This window comes from Canis lupus, chromosome 15, assembly GCF_003254725.2.
Source record: "Canis lupus dingo isolate Sandy chromosome 15, ASM325472v2, whole genome shotgun sequence".
Classification (NCBI taxonomy): domain Eukaryota; kingdom Metazoa; phylum Chordata; class Mammalia; order Carnivora; family Canidae; genus Canis; species Canis lupus.
In genome coordinates, this window is record NC_064257.1 from 46,220,949 (window position 1) to 46,238,454 (window position 17,506).

The window sequence follows — 17,506 nt, forward strand, 5'->3', positions numbered from 1 at the left end:
TGTCTGTCTCAGTAGCTCTTAAAGCCAATTGTTGGGGAGGGAACTGGAAAGAAGGCTAGTCAGGAAGTCTCAAAGTGTTTCCCCCCCAACACCTGCACTGGAGTCCAATTTCTGTGCATGGATGTATCATGCCCTTTGAAAGGCCAATATTGACTTTTTCAGGGTAGTTCTCTTTTCTTTTTTCTTTTCTTCTCTTCTTTTTAAAAGATTTTATTTATTCATGAGAGACAGAGAGAGAGGCAGAGACATAGGCAGAGGGAGAAGCAGGCCCCCCGCAGAGAGCCCCATGTGGTACCATATCCCAGGACCCTGGGATCACGACCTGAGCCAAAGGCTAATACTTAACCACTGAGCCACCCAGGTGCCTCCAGGGGGTAGTTGTTTTCAAGTGAGCAGTTCTTACTGATTATTTTGCCAGCCTTGACTGTGAAAGTAAGTCGTGTTGGGGAGCTGGGTGCTGTTTGTGGCCAGAATTGCTGAGCTCACTTCTGTGTATCTTCTCCCAGGCAAGTACTATGTGATATTTCACTGCCAGAATTCTGGAGATGCTCTCTCTGGCATGGCAGGACATGGTGTTCTTCTCTGAGGTGGGCAGCTGTCCAAGAATTTAAGGACTTTTGAAATACTGCTGTTGCGTTTATAATGTTCTTTTAAAAGCCCTTCATATTGTATTTACTTGTCTACATGTGTTGTTTTATCGTAACTTTATGTTTCTGTACTTTTCCTAAATGTTACTGCTCAGTTTCTAGGGATTATAGGAAATCAGGACAGTTGTGTAAGGCCCAGGGGCTGAGGAAATCTTCAGGGAAGAGGGAATGTCTGGAGAGAGAAGGTAGAGCTTGCCAGATGGTACATAGTAGGCACTTGCCTCTCATGCCAAGGTGCTGGGGGCCCACTGGACTGCCGAGCAGGGCGAGATGCCAACAGCATCTTATCTACCAGCCACATCCCTTTCCCTGCTTGAGCAAGATGACCCTGTTCTGCTGTTAGGAATTCCAGTGTTTCTTAATTTGTGTTTAGCATTATTTATGAGTTCTTGAAATGTGATAAGTATCCAAGGCATTACATGCCATTGGGAAGATTGTGCCTTTAGTTTCATCTTACTGTAATAACATTTTTATGGTATATCAAATATATTTTAATCAGTTTTTTTTTTAACATACTCTTTAGGCTTTTGAGATCTTCTTTTTTTTTTATCTTCCATAGATTTTACTCTTGTGAAAACACTGGGGTAGGGAACACTTTCTGGGTGATTTCCCTTGAGCTCATGCCCCAAGAAAGAAGATACTGGGCTTTTCAGTACCAAAGGCTTTTTGTTAACAGTTTAGATGGTTCTGGGCCAGATAGGATGGGTGTTTTCTTAACACTTGCCTATTTGTTTCACTCCTTTCTCGTTATTTTTTCATTGTTTCAAGTATCTTACAGAATCATGTAGTTATTTATCTTTTGGGGTTTTTGATACTGATTTTTACTCCAAACTTCCTTTTTTTTTTCAAAAGTATTTCATAATGTTAAGATGATGTATGTTGCTTAAAATGAACTAAATATCCTTTATGTTTTGGGAGAAATTTTCTTGCAGTTCTTTCTTTAGTACACTCTAGGGCAGTGGTTCTCAAGGCTTGGTCTTTGGTCTGGTAGCATCAGCATCACCTGGGAACATGCTAGAAATGCTCTCTTGGGCTCTACCCTAGAGCTACTGAATCAGAAATTCTGGGGGTGCAGCCCATCAGTGTGTATTTTAATAAACCCTCCAGGTTATTGTGAAGCATGCTTAAATTGGAATCCTGGCCTAGGGTGCCAGTGAAACCTCCAGGTCCTAACCTTGGACCTAGAGATGTCTGAAAGTTGGAAACGCTGTAAATTGATTTTTAAGGACTTTATTTACCAGGAGGTTAAAATGGACTTTAAAAACTAAGCTTTCATCTGTCATTTCCAAAGGATTTTGAACTATACCTAGTTTATTTTCATAGAATGGGTTTCTGCTGTTAGGAATTTTAGTGTTACTTAATTTGTGCTTAGCATTACTGATGAGTTCTTGTAATGTGATAAGTACCTAAGGGATCACATGCCATTAGAAAGATTGTGCCTTTAGTTTCATCTTATTATAAATATTATATTATTATAATATAATATAATTATAATATTATAATATTATAAATATTATATTTTAGGGCAGCCTGGCTGGTTCAGCGGTTTAGCACCACCTTCGGCCCACAGTGTGATCCTAGAGAGTGGGGATTGAGTCCCACATCGGGCTCCCTACATGGAGCCTGCTTCTCCCTCTGCCTTTGTCTCTGTCTCTCTCTCTGTGTCTCTCATGAATAAATAAATAGAATCTTTAAAAAAATTATATTTTTATATATATGAAGCCTGTTTTAATCAGTTCTTTTACAATAAAGTGACATTATTTTGTGTGAAGTTCTCTTGGAAAGTGCATTCAGATGGGGAAAGACCCATCTTGAACTTATTTGTGAAAACAGTTTCTCAGTTTAGTTTAAAAGTTGTCAGTGACCTAACTTTATGAAGAATTTTCCTCCTTGGAACTGACTCTTACAATTTGACAACATCATTTTTTTCATATAAATCCCTTTTCCCCCTTGTAAACTCACTATAAGTCAGTCAGATGCAGAAGTCACTGTGAAACCTGTTTGCTAGGAGAGTATCTTTTGCAAGTTGGATTTTTACTGACCTAGAATCCAATAGAGGTTACAGTCTGGACTAACTCAAATCAGAATTCTAAAATGAGTGAGGGGCAGCCCTGGTGGCTCAGTGGTTTAGCGCCGCCTTCAGCCCAGGGTGTGATCCTGGAGACCCCAGATCGAGTCCCACGTCAGGCTCCTTGCATGGAGCCTGCTTGTCCCTCTGCCTGTGTCTCTGCCTCTCTCTCTCTGTGTGTCTCTCATGAATAAATTAAAAAAAAAAAAAAGTGAGTTGAGGATATTTTAGGCGAGAGAATTGGGCTCCTTGGTGGGCCCTTCTGTGGAAGGCTTGCTCATGACTCAGTGTCCTCCCTTGGTGACTCATAGTCATCTGTGGTCTTGAAGACTTGTCATCATCAGATTCTACTTCCCTGCTGAAACTGATGTTTCCTATATTTCATGTCCTTGGGCTTGTTCTCTGTTTCTGAGGAATCGACTCTTCTGATAAACCAGTTATTACTGTCATGAAAGAGCGGACAGACGGACTCCCTTTCACATCACCTCCAGAGGTGTGGTTCCATTAGTGGGAATTAAGTTTAGCTGAATCTACAGTTTCATGAGAAAAATATTTTTGTCTGATCCAGTCACGAAGTATTCAAAGATATGCCCTTGGCTCCTAAAACAAAGAACTGAGAGAGAACTTAGGGAAACTTTTAACAATTACTGAAACCAAAAAAAGAGGGGAAACTGGAACTCAGTGAGATGGAGTGATTTTGATCCACATCGCTTCACCAAGTAAGTTGGTGGTAGTAATGAAAAGACAATCTTCTGGGTAGCCCTGGTGGCTCAGTGGTTTAGTGCTGCCTTCAGCCCAGGGTGTGATCCTGGAGACCTGGGATTGAGTCCCATGTTGGGCTCCCTGCGTGGAGCCTGCTTCTCCCTCTGCCTGTGTCTCTGCCTCTCTTTCTCTCTCTGTGTCTCTCATGAATAAGTAAATAAAATCTCAAAAAAAAAAAAAAAAAAAAAAAGACAATCTTCTATCTCCTGGTAGCCTAAGGACATTATTCTTTGCCTTTAGCTCCTTGTAAGATTTTATCAACCTTTCTTCCACCTTTGAACATGGGTTAAATGGAAATGTATCCTTATAGCTGTCATCTACAAGGTGGCAGTCTTGAAGAAATGTGAATTTTTTTATTTCTCCGGGCCTGATTGGACATGTGTAGTCCCCCAACATTTCAGTCAACAAACCATTTACCCACCTAAGGAATGATATTCATATAATTCACTATATGAATACTGCTGGATGTTTGAAAACCTGTCTTTGAGGCCTTCTAGTAGATCCAAGAAGTGCCAGCATCAATAAATACCTAAAGAGTGGGTGTATCACCTTGGAAGAAGATCCTAGGTAACAAAGTGGAGCACCCCCTTTTAAAAAATATTTTATTTATTTATTCATGAAAGACACAGGTAGAGAGAGAGGCAGAGACACAGGCAGAGCGAGAAGCAGGCTCCATGCAGGGAGCCCAATGTGGGACTTGATCCCAATCCCGGGTCTCCAGGATCACGCCCTGGGCTGAAGGCAGCGCTAAACCGCTGAGCCACCTGGGCTGCCCAGTGGAGCACCCCTTAAATATTGGTACATCTCCAATATTCTTGATGACACAGAGGAGGAAAAAAATATGTGGACAAAACTAGATACTGGTGGCTGAGATGAAAAGTGATTGATAAGAGCTGGACTCTGAAGAAGTTTTAGAAATATTTTCAATGTTATTTATGTATGCACAGGAGGGATACATAATAAAAATCTGTCAAAGAGCTTTTTAATAAGTGTGAAAGTTCTAAGTATTAAGTTTAAATCAAGATTTTATTAGCAATATATAAAAGAGTGAAATGTGTCTTCTTCTTGTTCTTGTTCGTTCTTGTTCTTGTTCTTGTTCTTGTTCTTGTTCTTGTTCTTGTTCTTCTTGTTCTTCTTCGAGAAAGTGTATGTGAGTGGGGGGAGGTGCAGAGGGACAAGAAAAGAGAGAATCTTAAGCAGACTCCATGCCCAATGTAGAGCCCAACATGGGGCTCAATTTCACAACCCTGAGATCATGACCTCAGCCAAAATCAAGAGTTGGACACTTAACCAGCTAGGTGCCAACTAGATGCCCCTGGAGTGTCTTATTATTAGTGGCATGTTAGATTGAATGAAATACAGAACTTTAGTGGTGGTGGGGATTACTAGAGGTCCAGAGGTATACCAGTGGCCATGATAGTAGTGGAAAGAATATGGACTTTGCTAGCAGTGGCAGTCAGGCACCTCTCAGATCTCCCACTGCAGGGAGTAGAATGGACCATTGGGCCCGGCTGCTATATGGTTCTATCACTGCATTAGAGTGAAGGCCATGCCTCCTACAGGCTGCCCCCAGCCAGTGACTGAGACAGCAGGGGTGCTAAAGCAGCTCATTCCTGGGGACTCTAGAGTCCTCTGACAGGCAGCCTTGGCTCACAGAGTCCCCGATGTCCTTGCTGAACTTTTCCTAGAACTGCCTTGTAGTCAAACGCGTGTCTACTCAACCTTCTCACCTTCCTTTCCTCCCTATCTCCTTCCCCGGGGGTTAGACCTGCATTGCTGTCTTACAGCTCTTCTAGCCTCCCCGGCTCCCTCTCCATGTCCTCATGGGCATTTTTCCTAATAAATTTCTGGCATTTCTGATCTTGTCATGGTGTCTGCTTCTTAGAGGACCCAGTATAATACAGAAAGAGACTGTTTTGAATGAAGATGATGTGTACAGGAGACTTCTCATAGGCATTCATGGTTACTATTACCACTATCAGCAGGGAATGTTGAATTTATATAGAAATTATATTTTTTACATTAGCTAACTTTGTAGGAGAATCCTACCTCATTCATAAAATAAGTATTTTTGAATGCCTGTTAGTTGCTGGGCAGTTTCTAGCACCTGAGGATGCAGTAAGGTCTTAGGCCCTTGTCAGGATGAGGTCCTCAAGCTGCTGGCTGTGTAGTCGAGAATGAGAGCCTTTCTGTCCCACACCCTCCTTTTCTCTCTCAGCCACTCAGATAAGCCAAGGCACAGAAGGGCTGGAGATTAGTGTCTTTGCCATCAACCAAAGGTATAGATGTTCTTTTCTGACCAGGTCTCTCCACCCCCCTCTCTCTGTCTCATATTTTCTTGATCAACCACTTATTGCCTGATTGATGAGGTTCCATTAGTAGCTATGCTACTGACTCACACCATTCACTTCAGAAATTAAAATTTTCAAAAAAAAATTAAAATTTTCTCTTATTTAAAGGTAAAAAGTAAAATTTCAGATTTTCTTGTGATACTTTTGCAGCTTTCTCTCAGGCTCCTCTTTCACCTTTGTGGAGTTTTATTCCTTCTCGTAATGTTTTGCCTGGGTGTTTACTTTAAAAAAAGTAGGAGCTAGATCCTTATTGTCCCTCATGCACAGAGGGAAAGAAGATCAAGGTTAAACCTCTTACTTAATATCCTTATTAGGTTAATTTATTCCTACTATATCCAATCTTTGTTTGAAGATTCTTTTTCCAGTTTTTCCAAAGAATAACTAAAAAAAATCTTTATTCGTAGAGTCTGATTTAAAAAATTGGAGTAAAATTACTACCTTTAACCAATGGCCTTCAAAATTGATGCAAGCTTCTTTTTTTCCCCCTTCAAATAAATGCTAAGATATCTGTTTGTAGAAAATAGACATTAAAGGAAGCTTAAACTTTTGTGAGTCAGGGACTTTTTAAAATTTTTTTTTTGAGAGCCAGTTTATGACCTAATATTTAGGGAATTAAACTAGAGAGAAGAAATTGTCAGAACTTCAGCTCAAATCCTCTTGTTTTGTTAGGCTCTGTTGAGAGTTCAGGAATGAAAGTTGACAAAAACTCCTCACTGGGGACGTTTTATTCTTGGACTTTCAGAAGAAAGCAAAAGTGTGGTGGCTATCTGGTGAAATTAGGATGTATATTTTACTAATTATAATTTCTAGCCTGTTAAATGGGACTGCTGTGTTCTGAAAGAATCAGATATTCAAGAAACTGTTTCATATCAATTGGCTCTTAATTTTCAGGTTTAAACTCTATAGAATTAACAACACCTCTGTATCTATGTCCCAGTTAGACCTTTGTATATGAATTCATTAAGATTCTCACCAGTTTTTAGCTGGAAAGTTTGAGCTATTACTGCTCTAAAATTTAATTTTGTTTTTACAATAATTTTTTCTACCAGAAGGATTAGCTTAGCTTGAGCTGTGCTGACAAATAAAATAATATCCAGGGATTTATTTGGAAGTTAAAATTACTTCTAGTATGGCATTCCCTTCCTTTTTTTTTATTTGATTTGTGTTGAGTAGGTAGAGAGAGCAAGCATTATTCCTTTTTTTTTTTTTTAAGATTTAATTTATTTGAGAGAGAAAGGATAACAAGCAGTGGGAGTGGCAGAGGGAGAGGGAGAGGCAGCCTTCCCGCTGAGCAGAGTCCAGTGTGCTTATCATGACCTGAGCCAAAGGCAGACACTTAACCGACTGAGCCACCCAGGCGCCCCACATTATTCCTTTTTTAAGGTTGAAAATACTCAGATAACAAAAAATAATTGTTTTTTCTATAGTCTAAAAACAGAACTGGTTAGGGCTGAACGCAAAAGAGATAGTGTTGGCTTCTTACTTATCACTGTGGCAGGATGCTTTTAACATAACCAGTTAAATGTTTTCATGTATTCTCAGCATCAGTCTTTTGACTTCTTTCTCTCATTATTTTAGCTATTAAAAATGGGAGGACTTTAATTTTAAAATGGGTGCATTTTAATTTTCCTGTTAGGACCTGAGTCTAGGTTGATGGGGGAAGGGCACAGTCCAGGGAGAGTGGCTAGATTGGGGAAAAAGAGAGATTGTAAAGGATGAGTGTAGATGAGGAGTAATCTAATTAATCAAAAACCGATTTGATTTAATCAGGAGAAAAAAAAACTTGTTTAGGAATTGAGATGGATAGTACTGAAAGCATTTTGACAAGACTGTTTAAAGTTTTTTTTTTTTAAAGATTTTATTTTTTATTCATGACACACACACACACACACACAGAGGCAGAGACATAGGCAGAGGGAGAAGCAGGCTCCCTGCAGGGAGCCCAGTGCAGGACTCGATCCCAGGACTCTGGGATCAGGACCTGAGCCAAAGGCAGACAGACGCTCAACCACTGAGCCACCAAAGTGCCCCTAAAGTTCTGCAGTTTAAACAAAACTAGGAAGATATTTTAAAGTGTGTATCCCAAAGGGCAGATATGCTCTACCTGTAATGTTTATGCCTGATTGTATGGCAACACTGTTTTCGTATGAGAAAATTAAGCAAAGATATTTTGGGATGGCTTGAATGTACACACCTGTAGGTATGTGTGGGTATGTCTACTAGATAATCACATGCCTACTTTCATCTAGTTGATTAAATATGTGGCTGTATTGTAAAATCAAATTATTGATGTATACTTTAGAAATCCCCCCTCCACTTATTTCATAAAAAGTTATTCTAAGTCTTGACCCCTTTTATGTTAGTATATTTATCTCTGACACACTCTGAATTTTTCAGCACAGCTTTCCAGAGTATTTCATGGCCGCATCTGTCTGAGTTCTTTGAGATATGGCTCCTTTTAAAAATCTCTTTCTGATGCTTTCCTTGGATATCTTATCTTGAAGTACTGTATTCATTTGCAAACATTTGGACAGCCTCATACAAATTTTATAATACAGATACATTTTCATCACTTAATCAGTTACCTTGTTTCTTTCAAAGTGATATTTATAAAAGCACCAAACACAATTTGAGGTTTTCTCCAATTTCTTAGCTTCCTCTTGCTTTTGTAACCTAGACTTCTTTGTGATCTGCAGCATCTGAAACAAGTTGCGATTTGGGCCATTTCAGGCTAAGATGCCTCAAACAGTTCTATGTTGATCAAAATAATGGAAAGCACACTCCTTAAGGAGACTGTGAGAATTCTTACGTAGGATTAAGTCTTTTTTTTCCTGAGAGATAGTTTTGGGAAAAATATTTATGTTCGGATATATATAATAGTTCCTTTCTTGAGGTTCTGTTTCAAGAAAAAAAATAAGAAACATGTCTTTGATGCATGATTTCTTTGCTGTTATTCGTGATATTGAAGTTGAAAAGTAGAGTTTTCCCTTTAGTCTAATGAAATGGGAATTATCCAGAAGGTCATGGGAGAAAATAGTGGAAATTCTCCTTTGCTCTCAGATTATGCATTCCTCTGGGGTCAAGAACACTTGGAATCCAGGCTTAAAATAACAAGGGCCATGGGGAACAGACATAATTCCTTCTGTTTCATTAGGCTCAGTCTATCCTTGTTAGTACTGAGTGATTAGAAAGGCATGGTTTAGTACTCACATGTACTTATTCACTGTTTTATCTAGATTGAGACTTTAAAGAATAGTTATTAAAGATCTTAGAGGGTGTAGTTTTGGCTTTTACCTGAATATGGATTTCTAGCGCCATGCCAAATTCTGTTTAGATTTAGAACATCAGAACTTAGCCTTTGATCTAAATGGGGAAACTTAAAGTGGCAGCAGAGATTCGTCTCCAGAGTAGAGTCTGATTCTCTGCTGGTTAGCTGTTGTCAACAGATTTCTCAGTTACTGCTTGAGCTGCGGAGACAGGCAGAGATACCACCCTACTGGGTCTTTTCTTTGTAGACATTTAAGTTTTCACATCCAGGTATCTAACAAAAGGGATTTCAGACTTGCCCAGTTGGAATACTTTTAATCCCCCAGGCTGTTATAAAATAATCTTGTTCTTTAACCTTGAATTGTGAAGTTTAAATGGATTTTGTGATTTGCCATTTCAGCATTGAAATGTAGCCTACAGCGACACCTGGGTGGCTCAGCGGTTTAGCGTCTGCCTTCGGCCCAGGGCGTGATCCTGGAGTCCCGGGATCGAGTCCCACATCCGGCTCCTTGCATGGAACCTGCTTCCCTCTGCCTGTGTCTCTGCTTCTCTTCCTCTGTGTCTCTCATGAACAAATAAAAAAAATTAAAAAAAAAAAAAGAAATGTAGCCTATATTTCTGCTTCTCTCAACTCATGTAGAATCCTAGAGTTGGATAGGACTCCAGAGGTCTCCTGGGCCAGCTGTCTCTCAGTGCAGGCCTCTGGTAGAGTATCCCTAGATGTCAGTCATTTAGATTGTACTTGATGTGAAAAGTTAGAGGTCCTACTCCCTGGTCCATGCCTGGTCCATGCAGGTCTTCTTCTTCTTTTTTTTTTTTTTATATCAATCTTCTTTTTTAAAGATTTATTTATTCATGAGAGACACACAGAGAGAGAGGCAGAGACACAGGCAGAGGGAGAAGCAGGCTCCATGCAGGGAGCCTGATATGGGACTCAATCCTGGATCCTGGGATCACGCCCTGATCTGAAGGCAGATGCTCTACGGCTGAGCCACCCAGGCGTCCCAGTCCACGCGGGTCTTTTTTTTTTTTAATATTATATTATTATATTATATTATATTATATTATATTATATTATATTATATTATATTTATTTATTTATTTATTTATTTATTGGCAGAGACACAGGCAGAGGGAGAAGCAGACTCTATGCAGGGAGCCTGACATGGGACTTGATCCTGGGTCTCCTGGATCACACCCCGGGCTGCAGGCGGCGCTAAACCTCTGCGCCCCTGGAGCTGCACCCGTGCAGGTCTTATTGAGCTTTTCTTGATAGCGAACTCAGAATCTGCTCTTCAGCTTCTCACCATTAGACCTGGGTTTTCTCTTTTCTAAGCAAATCAGAATGATTTCTTCTTTCATGTAGCATCTATTTAAATATTTATGGACACCTTTCATGTTCCCTTTAAATGTTCTTTTCCTCTTCAATTCCATTGAATACCTCTGATTTTCTTACTCTTCCTAAACTGTTTTAGCATTCTGGGCATATTCCTGCTTTGCTCCAGTTAGAAAATGTCTCTCTTAAAGCTCAGTATCCATACTACTTAGATAGGTTCTGATCTTATAGGACACAGTTGAATGATTGTTTGGTTTGACCATAGCCAATATATGTGTTCATTCTTGTTTAGGGTATTCTTGTTCAGTGTTTATTGTTCACTCATGCCGAACCTTCATTTAACTCATTTTTAGAGACTAAAGCCCTTATTAAAGCATGCTATTAAATTCACGTAAATTGTCGTCAAGATAGTTTTATACTTGAACAATTGCCTTTCAGTGTTGAAACCTGAGTGATTGCTTATCCCAGCCAAATTCTACAGCATCACTTTTGAATCCCTCTTTTCAGCTGGACAGCTACATGAACTGTTTCTCTCATTCAGCATTCAACTTCTCATCCCAAACTTTGGTCTTCTGAAAATATGGTAAACAAATATTAAAAAATATATACAGTTGGTTAAGAGTAAGTAGAACGTCTTTGGCCATGATACTTGAGATTATCCTCTCAGGGTTCAGCCAGCTGTGGCCCAAGCCTACCTTGCCTCCTGTATTTGTAAATAAGATTTTATTGGAATCTAGCTATGCTTATTCACTTATCTACCATTTATGACTGCTTTTGTGCAAATGGCAGAGATGAGTAGTTGCCACCCAGCCTTTTATAGAAAAAGTTAGCTGACTCTTGCCCTACAGTGAAAGCAACTAGTAAATTAACACATTTTACGTTCATGTAGATGCATCCTGTTTCTAAGCAAGACTATCCAAAATCCTTTCCAAGGCTCATTAGTCATGGCTTTTTATGACTTCTTTTTGTGGCTGTTCAAGTGTTTTATGGGGAAAAATATGGTTATGCAATCTTATATGTGTATTCTAAAATCACATTCTATATTTGCTTTTTCTCTTTAAATTACCTGATTGATTTCTAATGTACTAGTATTTGAAAGCTTTTATCCGTATTATTACTTCAGCTGTCTCTTTCAAATTGAGGGACTGTTATCACCAGAAATTTACTTCAGGGTTTTAGGGGCAGTCCTTGATTTGATACTCATTTGTTACTGGAGAAGAAGAATCCTGTTTTGGCACTAGAACATTTTAGTAATACTTATTACTAACAAGTATTATATAATACTAATGTGAAATTTATAAAAGGAACTGAGAGATTCCATGGAGTCTCCAGTCTATTTTGAGAAAAAGAGGAAAACAATCCTCTTTGCTCAACCAACAATTGCCTTACTGAAGCATTTTGTAGCCACTCTGTTACTTTGTTTTAAATGCTTAAGGTTCAGTTCAGAAGTTACAAAACAGATTTTTTTAAAGAAAAAGATAATTTTAAATTAAAAAAAATTTTAATCAAAAAATTTTCTGAAAAAATTGGATGTAGTGGCATCATAACTACTCCTTTTCTCATTCTGGAAATTTGCTTGTTAACCTACAAACAGTAGGACAGAAATCCATTATATTCTTTTCTTATACTAGTGCTAGATCTTGGGAGTCAGAAAGATATTGCATCAGATTGGTTCTCCAAGTGAAGAACACTCTTAATAATGACCTAAAATTGTTCGTGTGTAATCTCTGTGGACTGGTCCTTTTGTAAAGAACAATGTTTACTCCACAGTGTGGTGTTTCAGGGCTCGCATTCTAAAGGCTTTCATATGTCTGTGTTATGAATGCCTATATATTTAGCATTTATGGAGCATTTCCTAGGTCCCACTCTGGTGGCTAATGGAGCCCATTGGATCTCTTCAGCATCTTCTGCTTATTTTTGTTGTCTTCAGCTGTGTTAGTGACACTGAATTGCTTTTGTAGTTCTGTGCCTTGAAATTGCACCCCTCCCCACCCACCACTCCCTTACTCTTATTCTTTGCCTGAGGAGCTCTGATGCCCTGTTTCGGGCCAGGTCTATTTTATCCCCTTCCAGAAGTCTCCTCTTACCCATTCAGCTTCCTCTTCTGAGCAGAGAGCCTGATGTGGGTCTCCATCCAAGGACTCCGGGATCATGACCTGAGCCAAAGGCAGATGGTTACCTGACTGAGTGCCCCTCACCCCCACCCATGGCCAAACTCTCTCATAAGTAACCTTGCCTTGTACTTCACAGAAAAAATAACCATCAGGTAGCAAGTCCCCGTGGCCTCTCTTCATGAAAGCTGCACACCCTTTTGTACTGATCCTTGTGTTCTTACTTCCTGTTACAAGGGAGGAAAGGATGACTACTTCTGTGACAGGTCCAAACCCATGCATGGGCAGCAGATCATCTCCTCCCACATTAGAGATTTTGAACCATCTTTTATGGATACTTCATGTGGGCATTTAGATGTTTTACTATCTTCTGGGTGTCTTCTACAATCTCCGATTTAACACAGCCCCTTAGTGCTTGCTTCCAGCTGCTTTTCCTCAAAATTGTCCTACTTCAGTAAATAATATTCTTACGTATACATTTGCTCATGCCAGAAATCTGGGAGTGATCCTAGAAATGCCCCCTTTTCCCACATTCAGTCTCTCACCAGGTACTTTGAGTCTACCTGACAATATCTCTGAAAATGGTCCTCTTTCTATTTTTTGTTATCATGACCTTATTCCAACCTCCCCATCCTCTCTTGCATATGCCATTCTAGAAGCCTCCTAGCGAGTCTTTCTCTTTCCAATTTTCCTCACCTCTAATCTCTTTTTCTCAGAGAGGCCAGGGAAATCTTTAAAAGATATAAATAATCATTGTATTAGTGCCCTGCTTAAAACCCTCCTGTGGCTTTCATCATGCCCCAAATAAAAGAACTCTCCCTAGGTGCACAGGGCCTTGACTGTTCTGCTGGTTTTTACTCCTCCCTTTCCATTCACTTCTTTGTTCTTTATGCCCCCAGCCACATTGGACTTTTGCTAGTTACTGTCAAACACAAATTCCTTACCTTAGGCCTTTTCCTCTGCTGATTTCAGGCTGGAAACCATTTCCCTTGCTCTCTGCACCCCTGTTTTCTTCATAACTTTCAGATCTGAGCTTAAATGTCATTTCTTTGATGGAGGTCTCCCTAGAAGTTTTTTTCCTTATAAATCCTCCAATAAATTCTTCACCTTAGCCCTACTTTTCTCCACTTGATGGGATTACTAGAATTTGCAGTTACACATTTACTTACGTGTTCATGTGAGTATCCTATATCTCCCATGCTAGACAGTAGGTTCCAGGAGGGCAGGGACTGTACTAATTTTGTTCGTAATTATGTCTCCAGCCCCTGGTGCTGAATACTCAGCAAATATTTGTCTCGTGAAATAGAAGTTTATTGAGATGGCTGCTTGGAATGGGGAAGTCCCTGTTTGGTACATTTATTGCAGTGTTGTGTGTTGGTTAAAGTTGGGCTCATGCATAATTGTGAATCTCTGCTCTTGTCTTTTGTGAACAGTTATTAGCCTCTGTGTTCTCAGCATGTCATCCTGGGTTAACTTTTTGTCTTGAGTGGACCAGCCACTCAAGACAACATGGAGGGTGTGTGTGTGTGTGTATGTGTATTTATATGTAGGTGTATTCAGGACAGTAAGCAGGCTAATCCAGATGTGGAAGCCTGGGCAGTGACACTGATGCTAATAGAAGTATGCCTTAAATTATTTTGAGATGTTGTGTTGGGAGTTGGGATCACTTTAAAAATGTATGGTGGAACCCCTCCTATCTGCTGGAGGCATTCCAAATTGTTCTGAGTGATTGGGCTTCCTGGAATGTGCTTTGTCCTGGCTCTGTTCTTTAGCACAAAAAATTTTCTGGTTTGCCATTTTGGTAGGTCACATGGTCAACAATGTAGAGAGGATAAAATTAACACATTTTGAAAATGATCCCTTTCCCTTGACTAGTTGTTGCTCTTAATTCTTTTAGTTCCCTGTTGCCCCAGCATCTTGAAACTTAAGTGACAAATTGTCAGGGTGAGAGTGACTAAAACCTAGTTTCTGGTCCAGGGAGCAGAGTTCAACCTTTAGGCATCTCAAGTAGGTATAGTCACTTTTCTGAGGATTCCCTACCTCTCAGTATGAATGGTCTCTTTGTAAGAGACCATTGCAAAGGGGCCTTTGGTTAAATTCAGAATCCTTTCTTTTCCTTTTATTTTTTTTTAGAAATTTTTTAAAAGATTTTATTTGTTTGAGAGAGCTCTTTCCTCCTTTTTTCAAGAATTTTTAAAAAAGATTTTATTTATTTACTTATATGAAAGAGAGCAAGAGAGCATGAGGGAGATGAGGGGCAGAGGGAGAGGGAGAAGCAGATGCCCTGAGCCAGACTCAGGAGGACCCTGAGATCTTGACCTGGGCTGAAGGCAGATGCTTAACCAACTGAGCCACCCAGGTGCCCCAGAGTCCTTTCCTTTTTTTTTTTTTTTTTTTAATTTAAAAAAAATTGTTTTTATTTATTTATGATAGTCACAGAGAGAGAGAGAGAGAGAGGCAGAGATATAGGCAGAGGGAGAAGCAGGCTCCATGCACCAGGAGCCTGATGTGGGATTCGATCCCGGGTCTCCAGGATCGCGCCCTGGGCCAAAGGCAGGCGCCAAACCGCTACGCCACCCAGGGATCCCTCCTTTCCTTTTTTAAGTCACTTACTTTCTATAACTTAAAGCGGAATGACACATTGTTGTAAGGTATTTTGAAGTTTCCTTTTCCATTCTGGATATTTCTGATCTCCTGGAAATAAACAGTGAGAAAACCATACTCACCTGCATATTAGTAAGTGCATTTTCCTTGGGTAATTGTTCCCTTTTGTTTGTATTTTCTTTTTTAAAGATTTTATATACTTATTCATGAGTGACACAGAGAAAGAGAGGCAGAGACACAGGCAGAGGGAGAAGCAGGCTCCATGCAGGGAGCCCGATGTGGGACTCCACCGATCCTGGTACTCCGGGATCATGCCCTGAGCCAAAGGCAGACTCTCAACCACTGAGCCACCCAGGCGTCCCTTGTTTGTATTTTCAACATTGTTTGTTGTATATTCTGTCTTAAAACGAAAAGCCCCAAATCAGCCGTTATAAGAATGAGTGCAGTTGTGGTTGAAGTCTGTGTGTGGCTCCTGTCCTGTTGACCTTCCCCATCTGTACTGTTTGCCAGCATGCCCAGTATTTACTTTCTTGTGAGCTCCAGTGACTCTGCTGATAGACCTTAAATCCTCACAAGGAATTTTCAGTAAGATTGAATGTATTTAAACTCGCAGCCACAAACCTAGCTCTTTGCATAATGTAGTCTGATAACTAATAAAGGAATGTAATTGACTTGTAAATTTCTGAGGAGGGGGAGGGAAAAAAATCTCAAACAGAAGTGTTCTGTTAATGAATATGATAGGACCGCTTTGTTGTTTAAAGACAACCCGCATGCTATTTCCCTGAAGAAAGAGCTGCACATTTCACTGGCAGTTTGCCCCACCTCCTCTTCCCTGAAAATATTTATGGAGATGTAGTGTGTTAATAAATTTAGAAGTGATTTAATGGTTGCATTGGCAGGGTGAGATAAGGTAGTTAAAATATGTTGTTTATTTTATTTCTGGGTGGGGTGGAAGAGGGAAATGAAATACTGGTTTTTTTTTTTCCTTTTGGGAAACCTAATACCGTGTTCTTTTGTTATCATTCTTGATCTCTAGGCATTAAGTGTAACTGAAACCCTGATTAAACCCTTGGAAAAATTCAGAAAAGAACAACTTGGAGCCGTAAAGGTTTGTGCCTAATTTGCATGTCCTTGTAAATGGAAGATGGAGGTGCCTCTGCTACTTCAGTGTATACTGTGTTCACATTTGGCAGCTCTGTAGGAGATGCTGGAGTAAACCATCTGTTGTTTTATGTTTTAAATGTGCTTTTTTCCCCTTTTGGGCACTACGAAATTGTAAACAAAACAAAAAACACCTGGGCAGGTAGTAAAAGCTTTAGTAATCTTTGGCTATACCTTCCCACATAGAGTCTTGAAAATCTCCTTAACCAAACAGCCCATTCCCTCAAAAAAGACGAAAAAGGCACAGCTTACCTCTGTAGGGAGTACAGTTATGTCATTGTATGCCTCAATTTTGTGGAGGAGGGTAGTGTTATGTGAAGGGTTAAGATTAGAAACACTGCTACACCATGATGCCATTGAAACTAAGAAGAGAATATTGTGAGGTTTTTGGGACGAAATTTCCTTCAATTGAACACAAATTTATTGAGCTGCTGTCATGTGCCAGTATTGTTATAGGTGTTGAGGCGTCAAAGATGAGTGACCCACAACCTGCACTCAACGATCTGGGATATGGGAGTTAGCCAGGATTTCTGGGAATAATGTGGTGACTTGACCACAGGGAGCCTGGGATATATTTAACAACTTCTAAAGTTTGTGAATGGAGCTTTGAAATTATCCCAGAGAAATAATTTCCACCAACCTTTCCTGAATTTTGTGCATTCTCTTTAGGGACAAAAAGTAACATTCATGTGTTGACTATTTTTGGGTTGGCCCAGAAGAGAATAACAACAATTTTAGGTAGAGAAGAGAGTTTTTATATTTGTATTTTTCCCCCAACGTGGCTTGGGGAGATAATTTTTTTTTCCTTATCTTCCTAAACAAAATACTAAAATCCTTTTGTACAAATAAATATTGTGGCTTAAATGGCTATAGCTATACCGATGGACTCAAGGAATGCCAGCTTTTTAGTTGCTATTTATAGAATCATTTCTCCTTTAAGTGACTTGTTAAAATACTAGATGCTTCCTTTTGGCATAGTATTTTACCATTTTTAATGAAGGGCTGTGTTTTGAGATGGGTTACGGGGAGGGGGTAAACTCCAGGTCCTCTTCCTGGGATTGTTTGCTGACTGCATGAAGCTGACTGTGTCTTCTGGGTTTGCAGCAGGGCACTGAAGGTCTGCTTTCACACCTGTGACCCTGGGCAAGTAATTGGCTTTAGTTCCTTATCCGTAAAATGAGAGATTTGGGGATCTGGCT

At 39.8% G+C, this 17,506-nt stretch overlaps 1 protein-coding gene across 10 annotated transcripts in view; it reads left to right on the forward strand.

The window, feature by feature from the left end:
* ARHGAP10 (Rho GTPase activating protein 10) overlaps window positions 1-17,506 on the forward strand; it is a 316,861-nt gene that overhangs the window by 98,757 nt on the left and 200,598 nt on the right. For 9 of the 10 annotated variants that reach the window (XR_007402325.1, XM_025438802.2, XM_049094179.1 and 6 more), the window contains one exon: window positions 16,183-16,254. Coding sequence is in view for 9 of the 10 variants with exons in the window: in XM_025438802.2 (XP_025294587.1) it covers window positions 16,183-16,254 (72 nt within the window). In the remaining variant the exon portion in view is untranslated. Of the gene's footprint in view, window positions 1-506; window positions 588-16,182; window positions 16,255-17,506 lie in introns of all 10 variants that reach the window. The other variant, XM_025438804.3, reaches the window with a different exon arrangement.